Raw genomic sequence first — 19,259 nt, forward strand, 5'->3', positions numbered from 1 at the left:
GCAGTGTAATAGTATTCTAAATAATAGTCAAATCACAGATCAATATACTGAAACATGTTTACAACTACAATCCCCTGCAAAGTGACTTGAGTTTAAGCAAAATTTAGCATATTGCACTGAATTCCCAATGACAATTTTCAGTTATGAGACAAACTCAGAAATATATCACAGAAGTTTCTTTTATCCATATCCCAGAACATTATTGTCATTGAAATATAAATTGAAAGTATATAAAAAAATATATCATGCCATTTTTGTTACCAGGCAACACTTCCCTTAAATTCTTATTAATACTACTTCATTTCCATTTCTCTCATTAATCATAAATAAATAAAACAAATGTTAAACATGGTCCTGCAGGTTTAACATTTGCAACTAAATGTTAGCATCATTAGCTACTACAAAATTGCACAACTAGGCTCTTGATCCGTACATTATGTGATGAGTTTATAATTTTAATATTAAATGATCTCCAATTTTTGTCTGGTACCATTTCAGATGCTGGCCTTAATATTTAAAGCACCTAATGGCCTAAATATTTGCAGGGCCACCTGTTTGGCTATGAACCTGATGGGCTCTTAACATCGATGATAGGCCATTCTGAGATCTATTCTCTTATAGCAATCTCCACCTAGGGAATATGAAAATAGCTTTTTGGAGTGAGCGCTAAATAATATTCTACGTTTAATTTTCGAAGCATCCTAAAGGTATATAAACCCATCATGTGTTCCCCCTAGTTTGTCATATCCCATCTATGTTAAGAAGAAATTAGTTTGGAATGGCTTGGAGTTCATCAGGTGTACTTGCAGCTTAACCTTCCCCTGCCTCAATTAAACTATAGCTGAGCACTGAAAGCAGTCAGCTGCTGCTAATGCCCGACCTTGTCAACTTTAGTGCTGCTCTGTGAATCAACCAATGACAGGGGAAGGGGGGAAAAAACAACCCAGAACTGTGTTTCACTTTGATACTATTCTAGTTTGCCTTTTGGATGGTTTCAGCCAATAGCAAGTGAATTGAACAAGCCTCCTTTTTCTTTTATACATTGCCTTCAAACTGATCTCCATTGAGATGGACTGTGAAATTAGAGCTGGGACATTTGCTTGCAATCTAGCCCATGGCCCCAAAGTGACTTTGAAGCAAAACAATATCCTTGCTAGGTATCCTTGCTAATTGCACAGCATTGCCATTATCAGTTCTGAGTTAACAATGCCATGAGCTATCACAGGGACCCATTCAAAACTATATGTGATGGTGGTGAGGTGTCAATGAAATGCATTTCATTTTAGAGCTAAAATTTGGGCTATTTTTTTCCAGTTTCCAGGAAGAGAATTCAAACACATTGTTATAAGTTAGGCTTTTTCAAGTGTTGCTTCATAGCCATTATTATCTTAATGTTTTACATTACAATTATTGTGGTATGGCTTTTCTTAGATATGCAGTGTAATAGTATTCTAAATAATAGTCAAATCACAGATCAATATACTGAAACATGTTTACAACTACAATCCCCTGCAAAGTGACTTGAGTTTAAGCAAAATTTAGCATATTGCACTGAATTCCCAATGACAATTTTCAGTTATGAGACAAACTCAGAAATATATCACAGAAGTTTCTTTTATCCATATCCCAGAACATTATTGTCATTGAAATATAAATTGAAAGTATATAAAAAAATATATCATGCCATTTTTGTTACCAGGCAACACTTCCCTTAAATTCTTATTAATACTACTTCATTTCCATTTTCTCTCATTAATCATAAATAAGTAAAACAAATGTTAAACATGGTCCTGCAGGTTTAACATTTGCAACTAAGTGTTAGCATCATTTGCTACTATTTATCAATAAGAAGTTGAAAATGTTTTGTACTCCATAATGTGACTGTCCCATTTGCTTTATGTCTAGCATTTTATGTATAGGAGTCTAGAATATGATATGGTGTTAGTAAATTAGTACTGTCAAGAGTTTCTTATTCTGTAGTGTCACTGATTTCATGTCACCAATATTAAATTTGAATTATTAACCACAGAAGCAACACTTCTGAAAGTCTACTGAAGAAAGACATCACATGCTGTATATGTGAACAGATTTCTCTTGCGGGATACAAGTGAAAAAGTAAATTTGCCATCAGTCCTTGCATTTATGACATTTGCAGGTCTGTGAAGCAAAGGAAAGTTGAAATAAGATCATAAGTAGTGTTGTGGTTTCTATGAGCAACTGTTTTGCATAACAACTTTGTGGTTGCTTATTAAGGACTTCCTGAATAAGTAAATATTGCTATGCAGCTGAGAAGTGAAAGTCATAAATGAGCAACTAACATGCTTTTAAAAATTCAAAGATACATTGCTCCCTGATTCCTCTGTTTTAAAATGTTTTATACTACAGTGCACTATTTTCTGGTTTCAGTCAGAAAAACTGAAAGTAATGCATTTTAATAGTTGTTTGGGTAAGTCTATATAGTTACATAACAGTAAACATTCAGTGTACTTTTTTTAATTTGGCAAAGAGCTAGACAATTATTTCAGCACCAATCACAGGCAATTATCAAGTTACAGCTATATTTCTAAATTGCTATTTGCCAAATATGGAAATTGAAATGAAGCATTTGTGGCTATTGGTTGGGATCCACTCCTTCAATAGAACACACAAACAATTTGGATGTTGCCAGCAAGGTATGCATAGCTTATATGTACCCAAAATACCCTATCTCATAACTGTTTCATTGAGGGCTTTTTTGTACTTCCTAGTAGTTCCAAAGTCAAAACAGGTACCAATTCATTTCTGGAGGCCAGAAATCTATAATGTCACCCTCTATTAATTATCCACTCACCAGCAAAGTGACCCAGGGCATGTTTTTCTAGCCTACTTCTAAGGTTTTCAGGCCCTTTTATCTGGACTGGGATGGTGCTGTTCCATTTGCTATGGGCTCACTCTACAGTCCATTGACTACTTTGTAGAGGAAGAAATGCTTCTTGAATTGATTCAATACTTACTATCTTCTGTAATTGTTTTTAAAACTGCATTCTATCATTAGCGCTGTAATAGCACTATGACTCTAACTCTTCCCTTGTAAATACAATATCAAATCCTGACAAAAAGTTTTAATTACTATTTTTCTTTCCTTGAACTTGCTACTTTTGTCTGCCTGTCTGCCTGTCTATCCTTCTGTTCCTCCTCCATCTCTCCATTGGTGTACCATTTCAGCATTTTTCAGTCACCAGAGGGGTTTTGCCCTCAGACTGTACCAGAGTAAAAGGCCTCTGATATTTAGGTACATTGAGTTTAATTAAATTATGCCATAGGAAGGCAGAGTACTTGTTGGATTCCCTGGCAGTAAATGTTGGGATCTGGCTAGATCTAATTGATGCTTTGTATCTGTTACATGCTATTTAACGAGTTCTTTGGCCTCATCACATCTCCTGCTGAATAGAACACCAAAGACGAGATTTTAGTTCCTATTTCCATGTAGACTGAAAACCTTCACATAGAGTTGATAGGGCAAGGCCAAGGAGAAAAAAGATTAGTTTAAGTCAATAGTCGAGTATGGTCATTCACACCTTAGTCTCCACCCTCACGAGGCCTGTCTCCTACCAGCAAGACTTTGGATAAAATAGTTTCCCTCACTTAAGATGTCCTCATGAAGATTTTCTTTGAGAATGCCTGTCAGATGTTCATGTTGCTGGATGAATAATCCTATTTTTCTTTTGGGTTTATCAGCATCTGATATGATGAAGTCTTGTCAAAACAGTGACCTTGCTGGTATTTTGTGCCTATTCATTTCTGCTGGTATTTCTGGCAGCTGACCAAAGCAAAAAAGCCAAGCAATGGCATGCCTGTGAACTGAAAAAGTGCCGGGTCATATAGGCCTGCCTAATACATTTGAAAGCCATCAGGTTCTGTAGGGGGTGGGGAATCTTTGCTAGATGTCAGAATGATTTTAATAGAAGAAGAATATATGTAGCTCAGGGTTGAACTATGCAATCATTGATGCATTCTGAGTGTAGCTGGTTAATCATGTATTATCTGGCAATCTGGCCTTCAGTCCACATTTTTGTTGTCTTGATGGACCACCTCATATGAGCTCCCACCCCAAAGTCTGAAGTGGAACGTACAATTGAGAACTACGTTTTCACCTGTGTTTATCATTAAAGCAAAATCACAGTAGAAATCTACTTTTCTATAGTGTGAAATATTTTTGTACTGCTGGAGTCAGTTATGCAGGCACAATATTTGGATGTGCTAAATTTCCCTGGGATTTTCAGCAGTTCAAATAGAATAGAATAGAATAGAATAGAATAGAATAGAATAGAATAGAATAGAAGTTATTGGCCAAGTGTGATTGGACACACAAGGAATTTGTTTTGGTGCATATTTGCTCTCAGTGTACCTAAAAGAAAAAAAAATACCTTCATCAAAGGTACATTTACAACACAAATGATAGTCATAGGTTGCAATTTAACTTTTAGTGATAGCAACAAAAAGTTATAGTCATACAGTCATAAGTGGAAAGAGATTGGTGATGAAAACGATGAGAAGATTAACAGTAGTGTAGATTTAGTAAATAGTTTGACATTATTGAGGGAATTATTTGTTTAGCACAGTAAAAAAACTGTTCTTGTGTCTACTTGTTCTGGTGTGCAATGCTCTATAGCGTCGTTTTGATGGTATGAGTTGAAACAGTTTATGTCCAGGATATGAGGGATCTGTAAATATTTTCACAGCCCTCTTCTTGATTCATGAAGTATACAGGTCTTCAATGGAAGGCGGGTTGGTAGCAATTATTTTTTCTGCAGTTCTAATTATCCTCTGAAGTCTGAGTCTTTCTTATTGGGTTGCAGAACCAAACCAGACAGTTATAGAGGTGCAAATGACAGACTCAATAATTCCTCTGTAGAACTGGATCAGCAGCTCCTTGGGCAGTTTGAGCTTTCTGAGTTGGCGCAGGAAGAACATTCTTTGTTGTCCTTTCTTGATGATGTTTTTGATGTTAACTGTCCATTTTAGGGTTAGGGTTAGGGTTAGGGTTAGGGTTAGGGTTAGGGTTAGGGTCTAGACCAATTGTGAGTGTAAAATGGATACAAGAAATTGAACTGAATGTGACCAAATCAGTTCAGGAAACTTCAGATGGTTTACCCACATGGATTCATTTGCTTTAATGGTCCTGATAGATGTGAAGAAGTATAATTTGGTGTTTATTTGGAAGTTTTTAACCTCTGAATCAGATTGTTCTTCTAAATCAGTTCAGTCTTCTGAAAGGAACTGAATTAAAATCTGCCTGTTGGGGCTAGAGAGAAAGTGGTTAATTTTAAACGCAAGATTTGTTCTGGGGATTTAAAAAATTCTTTACAAAGCTTCTTTAGAACTGCAAGTACTCAATCTAATAACTGTTAATTATTTATAATGACATATCATCCCCATTAGAACAGCAATTGCACTGCCATGTATTTAGTATCATGTCAGCATAGCCTCCCAATTACACGGGAGCCTTAGAAATATATTCAGTCAAAAATATAAATATGCACATGAACAGCATTAAATTTTCTTCTCTAAAATAGTAATGCATGAAAAATACAATTCATCATAATGTTTAGATAAATGTACCACATTTATAACTGCTTAATATATTGAACAACCAAACCTGTGTTGAATTTGCACAGATTGGCAGTTTGGTTGCCAGTACTAAAATAAGAATTGCTACTTGTTTTCTCTTTAATTTCAAATATGGAAGCTGCATTTCAAGCCAAAGATAAAGTCATCAATCTGGGATTGCTGTCAACTGGTTGGAAGAGGGAAGACCATAAAGTTAGTAAAGAACCAGCCTAATTGTGAAGAGGCCAGCCAATAGCAAGATTTGTAAGGCCAAGGTCAAGGAAGCTGCATTTCAAGCCAAAGATAAAGTCATCAATCTGGGATTGCTGTCAACTGGTTGGAAGAGGGAAGACCATAAAGTTAGTAAAGAACCAGCCTAATTGTGAAGAGGCCAGCCAATAGCAAGATTTGTAAGGCCAAGGTCTCTGACTCTGACACTGGAGAAGCTGTTCCAGCTGAACCACTGGAATATCAGCCTCAGGAAACACAAAACAGGACTCACCTAAGCCAGGGGTGTCAAACTCACAGCCTGCGGGCCAGATGCATCACAGACTGGCCACACCCACCCTTTTAGCGAAGGGGGGAAAAGTCACAATACGTCACGTGACAACGATGTGATGATATGAGTTTGACACCCCTGATCTAGGCTGATTAAATACTGGTGCTATTGAAATAGTTGGAACAGTGATATTAAGACATTGAGTCTCCAAGCCCTAAGATTTGGAGATTAGAGCAAAGCAAAACTATTGAGAGAGGCTCCTTGTAAGCAAGGAAGTAACACTCTTAATTAAAGATAATTGGCTGCAGCCTGATTTAAGAGGTAGCCCTGACCCATCAATGAATTTGCCTGCCCGTGGACTAAGGCAAGGCTTAGCAATTGAAACATTTTTGATAAATTAAATGTGACAGAGAAGTTCTATTTGTAGAATGTCATAACAAATTGCATAATAGGGAAACTGAAAGAATCAAGGGCAGATTAAAGTTATCTCTTCCTGAACAGGAAAATTATTGAGGAGTGGAAATCTATAACCAGTCTTTTGTTTGTATTTATTAGATGCGTATCTGTTGGCAAATGTTTAAAGTGAAACCAATCACCTTTATATAAAAAAAAGGTGTGGAATTCATTTTACACATATTTTCATAAATCAGTAGAAGAAATTCAAATATAGTTTTATATTAAGGTAAAAATAGGGACAGAGTGACTATAGCCATTTCTCTTTCTTTCAGCTAACATAGAAATAAGTAGAAAATTGGTGTAATGCAAAACAATACATTCATCTCTAGTAAATTCCATAGACATTCTTAGAAAATAAAAAGATAGGTGGTTGCAGCTCAGTTTGTTTCAGTATGTATGAAACTGTCTAGGAAAAATGTTGGAGGATGATACTACATTGTAGAAGGGTTGTTTTGTATGTGTGCCTTCAAGTCAGTGTTGACTCTTGAAAACTACCTATTAGTTCCTACATATTTTCTTGACAAGATATTTTGGAGTTGGTTAGCTCTTCTTCCTAGGATTGAGAGAGGGGGACTAGCTCCATAAGTGTATCCTTAAGGAAGGACTAGAACTCATGGTACCTGGTTTTTAGCTTGGTGTTTTAACCATTACACCAAACTAGCTCACTTGTAGGAGTTGAGAATTGTGAAACCAAGCAACTTTCTCAGCTTGTCTTCTGATAAATTCCACCAGGAATAGATAATCTGTTGTGTGGCCATGAAATGCATGAAGTGACCCTAAAAGCTTGTCTAGAATAGAATAGAATAGAATTTTTTATTGGCCAAGTGTGATTGGACACACAAGGAATTTGTCTTGGTGCATATGCTCTCAGTATACAATAATACATATGAATATAAATCATAAGGATTGCCAGCAACAAAGTTACAGTCATACAGTCATAAGTGGAAAGAGATTGGTGATGGGAACGATGAGAAGATTAATAGTAGTGCAGATTTAGTAAATAGTTTGACAGTGTTGAGGGAATTATTTGTTTAGCAGAGTGATGGCCTTCGCGGGAAAACTGTTCTTGTGTCTAGTTGTTCTGGTGTGCAGTGCTCTATAGCGTCTTTTGTGTGTGTGTGTGTGTTTTATTTATTTCATTTATATAACGAATAAAAATTCAATTTCCCTCGAACTGTGTGTGATCTGGGTACAATTGTTTTAAGCAGCCATAATCCCCATATTTGTTATAGTATTCTTCACAATAATATTGATAATGTAATAACATAATAGCAGTAATACTTAACATTATCTTCTTTAACAACCCTCAGTTTTAAAATTTTCACTTTTTAGGTCTTCTCTTTTCTAACTTCTGCTTCTATTGTCTAGCCATTGATAAAATATGTCCCATATCAAAACATATTCAATTTCTTCTTTATTCTTAATAGTAAGCGTTAAATCTATCCATTTCTGAGCATTCTAGTATGTCTCTCATACTTTTCATACCAACCAACACATTGAACCATTGATCTATAAAAAAGATTGTATTCTAAGCTCCAAGAATCTTTCCATTCAGAGGTCAGAAGAAGGCATTGTTTGTTGAAACCGGTGCTGCCACAGTTCTATAAATTTTATTCTATTTCCATTCAGATAAAAAGAAATGTTACGTGTGAGAATGCTAGTTTTTTTAAAAAAAAATATGCTACAGAAGAACCAGACAAATACACAGATTTGACCAAAGTAGAAGAAAATCTTGTTAGAAGAACTCTGTGACCTCTGTTGACTGTTTTTGAAGCTGCTTGTGGACTTTTTAAACACTCCAACAGAATACTTTCAAGATGGCAACTTTTAAAAACACTGAATATTTTTACAAATTTGGAAATCAGTCTAGGGTTAAGGAGCATATATAAGCATCAGGACTGCTTCTCTTTAGTTTTGTGCTTTCCCCTATCTACCTATTGGATTTTAGTGGAATAAAGGATTTTATCAATATTAAAAATAATATGCACTAGAAATGCACTAACAAGAGAGATCAGAGCAGCAAAAAGAAGCTACTCTGAAAAGCTAAAGAATCAGTTTTCAGCAAATGAATCAGCAAACATGTGGAAAACTCTTAAAAATATCACCGGCTATGGCAAACCTCCCTCCCAGGCTGAAGGTAATCAACAACTGGCAGATGACCTGAATGAATTTTACTGCAGGTTTGAAAGGAAACTACAGCCACCTATCTCCACAACCCCCATCTCAGACACACCAACAACAGCCAAGCCTCCTACAACTGACCCCATTTCATTGGGTTCACAACCCCTAGTGATCACAGAAAAGGAAGTGCAGGACCTATTTCACAGACAAAAGCCAGGAAAAGCTCCAGGCCCAGACAAGATAACTCCTTCTTGCTTAAAAGTCTGTGCTGACCAATTGGCCCCCATCTCATTGGGTTCATTGTTGAGGTGGTTTGGGATGACTTTGATCCTGTGACTCCCGAGGACATGGACAGGTTGCTGGGTAGGCTGAACGCCACCACATGTTTACTGGATCCGTGCCCCTCCTGGTTAGTACTGGCTACTCAGGAGGTGACACGAGGCTGGCTCCAGGGGATTACAAATGCTTCTTTGCGGGAGGGGGTCTTTCCCGCGGCCTTGAAAGAGGCGGTGGTGAGACCCCTCCTCAAGAAGCCTTCCCTGGACCCAGCTGTTTTAGGAACTATCGCCAGTCTCCAATCTTCGCCACGGCGAAGGTTGTAGAGAGTGTGGTGGCATGTCAGCTACCCCAGTACCTGGATGAAGCTGTCTATCTAGACCTGCTCCAGTCCGGCTTCCGCCCGGATACAGTACGGAGACAGCTTTGGTCGCACTGGTGGATGATCTCTGGAGGGCCAGGGATAGTTACCTCTGCCCTGGTCCTATTAGACCTCTCAGCGGCTTTTGATACCATCGACCATGGTATCCTGCTGCGCCGGTTGGAGGGTTGGGAGTGGGAGGCACCGTTTATCGGTGGTTCTCCTCCTACCTCTCTGATCGGATGCAGACGGTGTTGACAGGGGCAGAGATTGACTCAAGGTGCCTCATGTGTGGGTGCTGCAGGGTCGATTCTCTCACCCTCCTGTTCAACATCTATATGAAGCCGCTGGGTGAGATCATCAGTGGCTTTGGGGTGAGATACCAACTGTACGCTGATGACACCCAGCTGTACTTTTCCACCCCGGGCCACCCCAGTGAAGCTGTCGAAGTGCTGTCCCGGTGTCTGGAAGCCGTACGGGTCTGGATGGGGAGGAACAGGCTCAAACTTAATCCCTCCAAGACGGAGTGGCTGTGGATGCCGGCACCTCGGTACAGTCAGCTGCAGATGCGGCTGTCTGTCGGGGGTGAATCATTGGCCCCAATGGAGAAGGTACGCAACTTGGGCGTGCTCCTGGATGGTCGGTTGTCCTTTGAAGACCATTTGGCGACCGTCTCCAGGAGAGCATTTTATCAGGTTCGCCTGATCCACCAGTTGCGTCCCTTCCTGGACCGGGATGCCCTATGCACAGTCACTCATGCTCTCATTACCTCTCGCCTGGACTACTGCAATGCTCTCTACATGGGGCTCCCCTTGAAGAGCACCCGGAGACTTCAGCTAGTTCAGAACGCGGCTGCGCGGGTTATTGAGGGAGCGTCTCAGAGCTCCCACATAACACCTATCCTGTGCAGACTGCACTGGCTACCTGTTGTTTTCCGGGTGCGCTTCAAGGTATTGGTTACCACCTTTAAAGCGCTCCATGGCTTAGGACCGGGCTATCTACGGGACCGTCTACTGCCGGCTTCTATCTCCCATCGTCCGGTACGCTCCCACAGAGAGGGACTCCTCAGGGTGCTGTCAGCCAAACAGTGTCGACTGGCGGCCCCCAGGGGGAGGGCCTTCTCTGTGGGAGCTCCGACCCTGTGGAACGAACTTCCCCTCGGACTTCGACAATTACCTGACCTTAGGACTTTTCGCTGCGAACTTAAAACTTATTTATTTCGTATGGCTGGACTAGCCTGATTTTTATTTTTATTGGATGGGTTTTTTAAATTTTGTGATTTTACGTTTTTTAACATTTTGGGCATTTAAATTAGTTTTTTAAGGGATGTTTTTAATTATTGTGTGTATTTATATTTTATCTGCCTGTTCACCGCCCTGAGTCCTTTGGGAGAAGGGCGGTATACAAATTAAATTATTATTATTATTATTATTATTATTATTATTATTATTATTATTATTATTATTATTATTATTATTATTATTATTATTATCTTCACCCATATTTTCAATAAATCACTAGAGATGTGTTATGTTCCTTCTTGCTTCAAACGCTCTACCATCATCCCAGTGCCGAAGAAGCCCACCATCAAGGAACTGAATGACTACAGACCAGTTGCTCTAACATCTGTAGTCATGAAAACCTTTGAAAGGCTAGTGCTTTTTTACTTGAAAACCATCACGGATCCGCTGTTAGACGCCTTGCAATTTGCATACCGAGCAAACAGATCAACAGATGATGCTGTTAATATGGCTCTGCACTACATCCGACAACATCTTGAGTCTCCAAAGACCTATGCAAGGGTCCTTTTTGTAGACTTTAGTTCAGCATTCAATACCATCATTCCAGACATTCTTCTAACTAAGCTAAACCAGCTACAGGTACCGGAACAGACTTGTAAGTGGATCACAAGCTTCCTAACAAACAGGAAGCAGCAGGTGAAGCTAAGCAAGATCACATCAAATACCTGTACAATTAGCACAGGGCCCCCCCAAGGCTGTGTGCTCTCCCCACTTCTCTTCTCTCTGTATACCAATGACTGCATCTCCAATGATCCATCTGTTAAGCTACTGAAGTTCGCAGATGACACAACAGTGATTGGTCTCATTCGAGACAATGACGAATCCGCATATAGATGAGAGGTCGAACGACTAGCCTTGTGGTGCAACCAAAACAATCTGGAACTGAACACACTCAAAACCGTAGAAATGGTGGTAGACTTTAGGAGAAACCCTTCCATACTTCCACCTCTCACAATACTTGACAACACAGTATCAACAGTAGAAACCTTCAAATTTCTAGGTTCTATCATATCGCAAGATCTCAAATGGACAGCTAACATCAAAACATCATTAAAAAGGACAACAAAGAATGTTCTTTCTGCGCCAACTCAGTAAGCTCAAACTGCCCAAGGAGCTGCTGATCCAGTTCTACAGAGGAATTATTTGTTTAGCAGAGTGATGGCCTTGGCGGAAAACTGTTCTTGTGTCTAGTTGTTCTGGTGTGCAGTGCTCTACAGCGTCTTTTGTGTGTGTGTGTGTTTTATTTATTTCGTATGGCTGGACTAGCCTGATTTTTATTTTTATTGGATGGGTTTTTAAATTTTGTGATTTTACGGGAGTGTTTTTAACATTTTGGGCATTTAAATTAGTTTTTTAAGGGATGTTTTTAATTATTGTGTGTATTTATATTTTATCTGCCTGTTCACCGCCCTGAGTCCTTTGGGAGAAGGGCGGTATACAAATTAAATTATTATTATTATTATTATTATTATTATTATTATTATTATTATTATTATTATTATTATTATTATTATTATTATTATTATCTTCACCCATATTTTCAATAAATCACTAGAGATGTGTTATGTTCCTTCTTGCTTCAAATGCTCTACCATCATCCCAGTGCCGAAGAAGCCCACCATCAAGGAACTGAATGACTACAGACCAGTTGCTCTAACATCTGTAGTCATGAAAACCTTTGAAAGGCTAGTGCTTTTTTACTTGAAAACCATCATGGATCCGCTGTTAGACGCCTTGCAATTTGCATACCGAGCAAACAGATCAACAGATGATGCTGTTAATATGGCTCTGCACTACATCCGACAACATCTTGAGTCTCCAAAGACCTATGCAAGGGTCCTTTTTGTAGACTTTAGTTCAGCATTCAATACCATCATTCCAGACAGTCTTCTAACTAAGCTAAACCAGCTACAGGTACCGGAACAGACTTGTAAGTGGATCACAAGCTTCCTAACAAACAGGAAGCAGCAGGTGAAGCTAAGCAAGATCACATCAAATACCTGTACAATTAGCACAGGGCCCCCCCAAGGCTGTGTGCTCTCCCCACTTCTCTTCTCTCTGTATACCAATGACTGCATCTCCAATGATCCATCTGTTAAGCTACTGAAGTTCGCAGATGACACAACAGTGATTGGTCTCATTCGAGACAATGACGAATCCGCATATAGATGAGAGGTCGAACGACTAGCCTTGTGGTGCAACCAAAACAATCTGGAACTGAACACACTCAAAACCGTAGAAATGGTGGTAGACTTTAGGAGAAACCCTTCCATACTTCCACCTCTCACAATACTTGACAACACAGTATCAACAGTAGAAACCTTCAAATTTCTAGGTTCTATCATATCGCAAGATCTCAAATGGACAGCTAACATCAAAACATCATTAAAAAGGACAACAAAGAATGTTCTTTCTGCGACAACTCAGTAAGCTCAAACTGCCCAAGGAGCTGCTGATCCAGTTCTACAGAGGAATTATTGAGTCTGTCATTTGCACCTCTATAACTGTCTGGTTCGGTTCTGCAACCCAACAAGAAAAACACAGACTTCAGAGGATAATTAGAACTGCAGAAAAAATAATTGCTACCAACCTGCCTTCCATTGAGGACCTGTATACTGCACGAATCAAGAAGAGGGCCATGAAAATATTTACAGACCCCTCGCATCCTGGACATAAACTGTTTCAACTCCTACCCTCAAAACGACGCTATAGAGCACTGCACACCAGAACAACTAGACACAAGAACAGTTTTTCCCCAAAGGCCATCACTCTGCTAAACAAATAATTCCATCAACACTGTCAGACTATTTACTGAATCTGCACTACTATTAATCTTCTCATAGTTCCCATCACCAATCTCTTTCCACTTATGACTGTATGACTATAACTTGTTGCTGGCAATCCTTATGATTTATATTGATATATTGACCATCAATTGTGTTGTAAATGTTGTACCTTGATGAACGTATCTTTTCTTTTATGTATACTGAGAGCATATGCACCAAGACAAATTCCTTGTGTGTCCAATCACACTTGGCCAATAAAAATTCTATTCTATTCTATCCTATTCTATTCTAATAAACGACAATTGGGCAAGATCTTCGGGAGAATATTTTTTAAAAAATCTAAAAGACTGGAATAAGCAATTTTTATTTAAACTATTGTATTGTATATAATGCTAGTCCTATTTTTGCAACGTATTGATTGTATTTGTACAACTTTGCAGCCCTTGGGGTAACCAGATGTTACTTAAACTTCCATTATTTTGCACAAGAAATCTACTTAATTATGCCTTGAAGATGTTCAACAAATACTATTGTGTTAGAACACTGCATTTCATTTAATGTGTTGCTCTATCAATTATTTGAATTCCAATTTTATACCAAATATAAAAAAATGCATCCTATTAAATCCAAAGTTTTATTATGGTATGTTAATAACTGAAGAATCAAAGAGTGACTTCTTTGAAAGAATTTGCTGTCAACAGTCATTGTCCTTTATTCCAGGAATTCACACCTCAGGGTGTGAGGTTTTCATTCTTCAAATGTCATCATTATTAAAGAGATACATTAATTTCCAAACCAGCAAATATGATGAATATCAAAGGCTAATACCTGTTCTAAATTGTCTAGGTTTTCAAAACTGTAGCTCTATAAATTGCACACTTTCATTTGAGTAATTGTGATTAAAACCAACCAACCATCTTCTAGTTTACATTACATTATATTGTTATTATAATTCAGATGTATGTTTGTGCAAGGCACACTAATAGGTGCATTTACACATAATGAACCTAACAATTTAAAGCTTGGCACACTGCCAAACTGACAGTGAATGCTAAATTTTCCATAGGACAGTTTCTGTGTATTTTAAGGCACTCTACAGTATTTGAGGATCTGCCAATCCATCTGAATTTATTTTGAATGGCAGCACATCTGCCAAATGTCCTAGCTGGTTTACTCTATGGACAACTTTTAATTAGCATTCAGAATATGCATCTGCAGACTAGATTAACTGACAGTGTCCATTGGGTACAAAAGTATTCTTGGCTTTAAATCTTCAATGATAATACAATTAATTCATGTTATTGGACACATGTGTCCTAATAATGTTAATGTGCACACAGCAGAACTAGTGTTCCCTATTAAAAAAATCATTATTAATTGCTCTGTTTTAAATTGGTGGTAAATTGAGAAATAATATCAGAGACTAATTTTTTTCCTAACATGCATATAAAACATGATGAACACTCAATTTAATTAACCATTTGGGGGAGGGTATGCCCATTACTATGTGTATTACATTAAGTACATCCTTTGCATCAACTACATCATTTGCATCATGATGTATTCACACATTTAGCATTATGCAGATAATGCAAACTGAGGGAAATAATGCAAATTCCTTAATTATGGATATCTGAATAGAAAATTATCAACTTTGAGAAGCTTCTAAATTGATTTCTGGTAAAGGAATAGCAGTGGAACAACTAAAAAATTAGATATACCGGTAGATATTGAAAAAACATTAGGGGTGCTACCAGGTAATCTGGAAAATTTGGAAGCATTTTTTATTCTTGCTTCTTTTTTAGATAGCAAATGATACCATAAAGAGATCTGAATACACAGACAGATACTAATAACTCAAGAATATCCTCTTCCAACCTAAAAAAGAATAGGAAAATCCAGGGTAATACAATAATTATTCCAGTAACAAAATTAGCTCTGAGTTGCACCAACTAGTGCCTTTTTATTTCATTTGCTTAAATATTAGGATATATTTAAAAATAGTTAAGCAGAAAAGTAAATTAAATTAAAAAATAGAAAAAAATGGAACAATATAAGTTTTAAATTTATTTTATTGAAAGTTGGGCTGTGGAAGTATATTTATTTAAAAGCAAATAAATTAAATCTCTTGGTTGACATTTAAAACTGAGTCAAGAAAATTTGAATCAGATACCACCAAATGAACTTGGATGATTTGAACATTCCTATGGGTGTGCAGAACTGTTTTTGCCCCAAATCCATATTCAATTAACTCTATTATTCAATTTGAACATCCAAAGGTATGTATTTGCAAGTGAGTTCATTAATAATGTGCTGCTAGATGAATCCCTATTTGTCAACTTATGCTATTGGTTACAGCCTAATTGATAAAGAATGACTAGTGTCATAAAGACTTTATTTTGAGAGCATCAATACTGAAAATATTTGATAACATAAGTTGGGTTAATGTGACAATGTGAGATATGCTATAAGAATAGCAGAGAAAATGAACATCAGAAATTTTTATCAATAAAGACATAAAATTGTTCTCAACAATTCAATAATGGGCATACAGAATTGGAAAGAAAACCTTGTCAAGTTATTCCTAGCTATCAGAAAGCATTTTATCATGTCTTGCTCGAAAAACATTGCAAAACTGGGTTGCAGTTTAAAATGGCTTAATGTTTACATGTCAATGATCCATGATGTAAAGCTTTGGTCTAGTAATGGTTGTATGAGATGGCAGTCAGGATGAGAAACATGTGATGGATGGAATTTATGGCTATGGAATAATTCCTATTCAAGAATGTGGCTGTCTCAATCTTACAACACCCATCCAACAAGTAAGTACATGCAACATTTCAAATCAAGGCAGCACTAATGATTATTTCCTTCTGCAGGTACAGAAAGAAACATCTGCTGTCAGCAAAAGAGTTGCTATTTCTCAGAGTAGGTGAAGGCAATATGTTGTGAGAAGAAATTCACTTCTCGGCTATAAACAAGATTTATTCCAAATTGTTTTCTCACAGAAACCTATTCTTACTTCCAATTTGTAATGCTTATAGTTTCTGAAAATGTCTCCTACAATATCTCTATTAGAAATGTTGTTTGAAAATGATAGCCTTGATTCCAGTGGGGAGATATTCATTTTCTGGTAGTCCTAGAATTCAGAGAATAACTCCTGCCATTTTTCAAACTAAATATTGAACACACTGCACCAAAACATTACTTTAATCTAATTGTGCATTAGATCTAACATCTAATCGTGGCAGATTGCCCTAAAAAATTCAGTTTAGTGAATATATTACACCAAACCAACCATATTGTCAGATATGTTAATCAACTCAAATATGAAAATGTAGTTATTTTACATTCATTGTTCCTAAGTAATTGATATTCTCTCATGCACTTATTAGTGAGGAACAATTTACCACAAAAAGGAATTAAGAACCTTATTTGTATTTTTGAATAAATGCCACTGCTTCCTTCTATTTCTGCATTTTTAGGAAATACTGTAGCTTTATTACTATATGTCAAAAGAAAGCATGGAATATAATGTATAGTCATGTTTATTAATTATAACAGTGAAAATTATATATTTGCTTATTCTTACAATTTATCATTGTATGTAAGAAAACTGTTTCTTCCAAAAGTTTAAGATGGCCTTCTTATCTGACATTTGTCCTCTTTACTTTTGCATATTCACAATGATATATAGAAAAATTGAAAGAAATAGCTCAGCCAAGGTATTTTATAAAAATTTGAACCTGGGACTAGCGGATCACATTAATTACTATCCTACTTGACTCTTTCTTATACAGGCAGTCCTTGATTTATGACCATTGGATTAACAATCACTTGAAGTTATAACACTCCTGAAAAAAAGTACCATATTTTTCGCTCCATAAAATGCACCTAGGTTTCAAGGAGAAAATGAAGAAAAATATATATGAATATGGAGCGCCGTCTCACTGTGAATATGGAACGCCAAATATAGAGCAGCAGTGCAGTGAGGGCAGGAGGCGGAGCCTGAGAGGACCATAGATAGGTGTCCTCTTCATGTGCCAGCTCTGCCAATTGACTCCTGCATTCCGGCAGGGTTCAATACTGTAAAAGGACCCTGCCACCACAGCCCAACTGGATATTCAGTCAATAAAATGCACATTTCCACCCACTTTTGGGGGGTGGGGAAGTATATCTTATGTAGCGAAAAATACGGTAATTTACAACTGGTCCTCTGCACTTAAAAAAAACTTTGCAGCATCCCCTGGTTATGTGATCAAAATCTGGGCCCTTGGCACTTGGCATGTTGTATTCACAAAGGTTTCAACATCCTTTATAGAGGGAGCCCCTCGTGGCTCCCGTATGACACCTATCCTGCGCAGACTGCACTGGCTACCTGTGGCCTTCTGGGTGCGCTTCAAGGTTTTGGTAACCACCTTTAAAGCGCTCCATGGCATAGGGCCGGGTTACTTACGGGACCGCCTACTGCTACCGAATACCTCTCACCGACCCGTGCGCTCTCATAGAGAGGGATTCCTCAGAGTGCCGTCAGCTAGGCAGTGTCGTCTGGCGACGCCCAGGGGAAGGGCCTTCTCTGTGGGGGCTCCCACCCTCTGGAACGAACTCCCCCCAGGACTCCGTCAACTTCCGGACCTCCGAACCTTCCGTTGTGAGCTTAAAACACATTTATTCATCTGCGCAGGACTGGACTAGATTTTAAATTTATAGTGGTTTTAATTGGTTTTAATATTTATACTATTTTTAATAATTTGGCTTTTAGAATAAGTTTTTTAATGGTTATCTTAATTTGTACATATATGTTTTTTACTTGCCTGTGAACCTCCCTGAGTCCTCCGGGAGATAGGGCGGTATACAAATACGATTAATAAATAAATAAATAAATAAATAAATAAATAAATAAATTATGATCACCATTTCCAATCCTCTCAGGGGCTTACAACAAGCAAAGTAAATGGGAAAACCTGGATTTGTTTAATGACTGCATGATTTGCTTAACAACTGTGACAAAAAGATTGTAAAATTAAGCACAACTCACAAGGATTATATTGCTTAGTGACAAAAGTTGTGGTCCCAATTATGGTCATAAGTTGAGGACCAGCTGCCTGTCTGTCCCAGATTAAAAGTCCTATGTTTCTCTATTAAGATACAAAAGATTTTAAAGTTATCTGGTATATTTAGAAAAAAAATATTTTTCTGAATTTCTTTTTACAAGCTTAATTTATCCTATTCTTTTTTCTTTTTTACTTTTTCCTAGATGTACATCCAGACAACAACTCTTACAGTGTCCTTAAGTTTAAGTGCTTCTGTCTCTTTGGGCATGCTCTACATCCCCAAGGTTTATATTATAATTTTTCATCCAGAACAAAATGTGCAAAAAAGGAAGAGGAGTTTCAAGGCTGTTGTCACTGCAGCCACAATGCAAAGCAAGCTGATCCAAAAGGGAAATGACAGACCAAATGGCGAGGTCAAAACGGAACTTTGTGAAAGTCTTGAAACCAACAGTAAGTCATCAGTAGACTTAACCATGGTCAAGAGTGGCAGCACTTCCTAATAGATGTACGTTCACAGGAATGTTTCATAAATTAATATTTTTCTATCTTGGCTTGCCATGCATGAACCAGACATGTGTCAAAATTCATGTGGTCATTTTGTTAAAAAGGTTTGAACAAAGCAAATGTGTCTATGAACTGATCTATTTAATATGTGTGCATTATTTGTTACATAATTTAGCTTTGAGTAGCAGGGTAGGCTTAATATTTCAGCATTACATTAATTAATTAAATAAGTAGTCCCTGTTTAGCAACCACCTCATTTAGCAATAGATACAATGAACAGTAAAAACAACCAATCCTCATATGTAAGGCCTT

At 37.6% G+C, this 19,259-nt stretch overlaps 1 protein-coding gene across 1 annotated transcript in view; it reads left to right on the top strand.

Annotated features, from left to right (window-relative positions):
• Nucleotides 1-19,259, top strand: part of GRM8 (glutamate metabotropic receptor 8) — a 592,112-nt gene that overhangs the window by 550,334 nt on the left and 22,519 nt on the right. The window contains exon 9 of the mRNA XM_058191139.1: nt 18,647-18,893. Coding sequence (XP_058047122.1) covers nt 18,647-18,893 — 247 coding nt within the window. The remainder of the gene's footprint in view (nt 1-18,646; nt 18,894-19,259) is intronic.

Source organism: Ahaetulla prasina, chromosome 7, assembly GCF_028640845.1.
Source record: "Ahaetulla prasina isolate Xishuangbanna chromosome 7, ASM2864084v1, whole genome shotgun sequence".
Taxonomy (NCBI): Eukaryota; Metazoa; Chordata; class Lepidosauria; order Squamata; family Colubridae; genus Ahaetulla; species Ahaetulla prasina.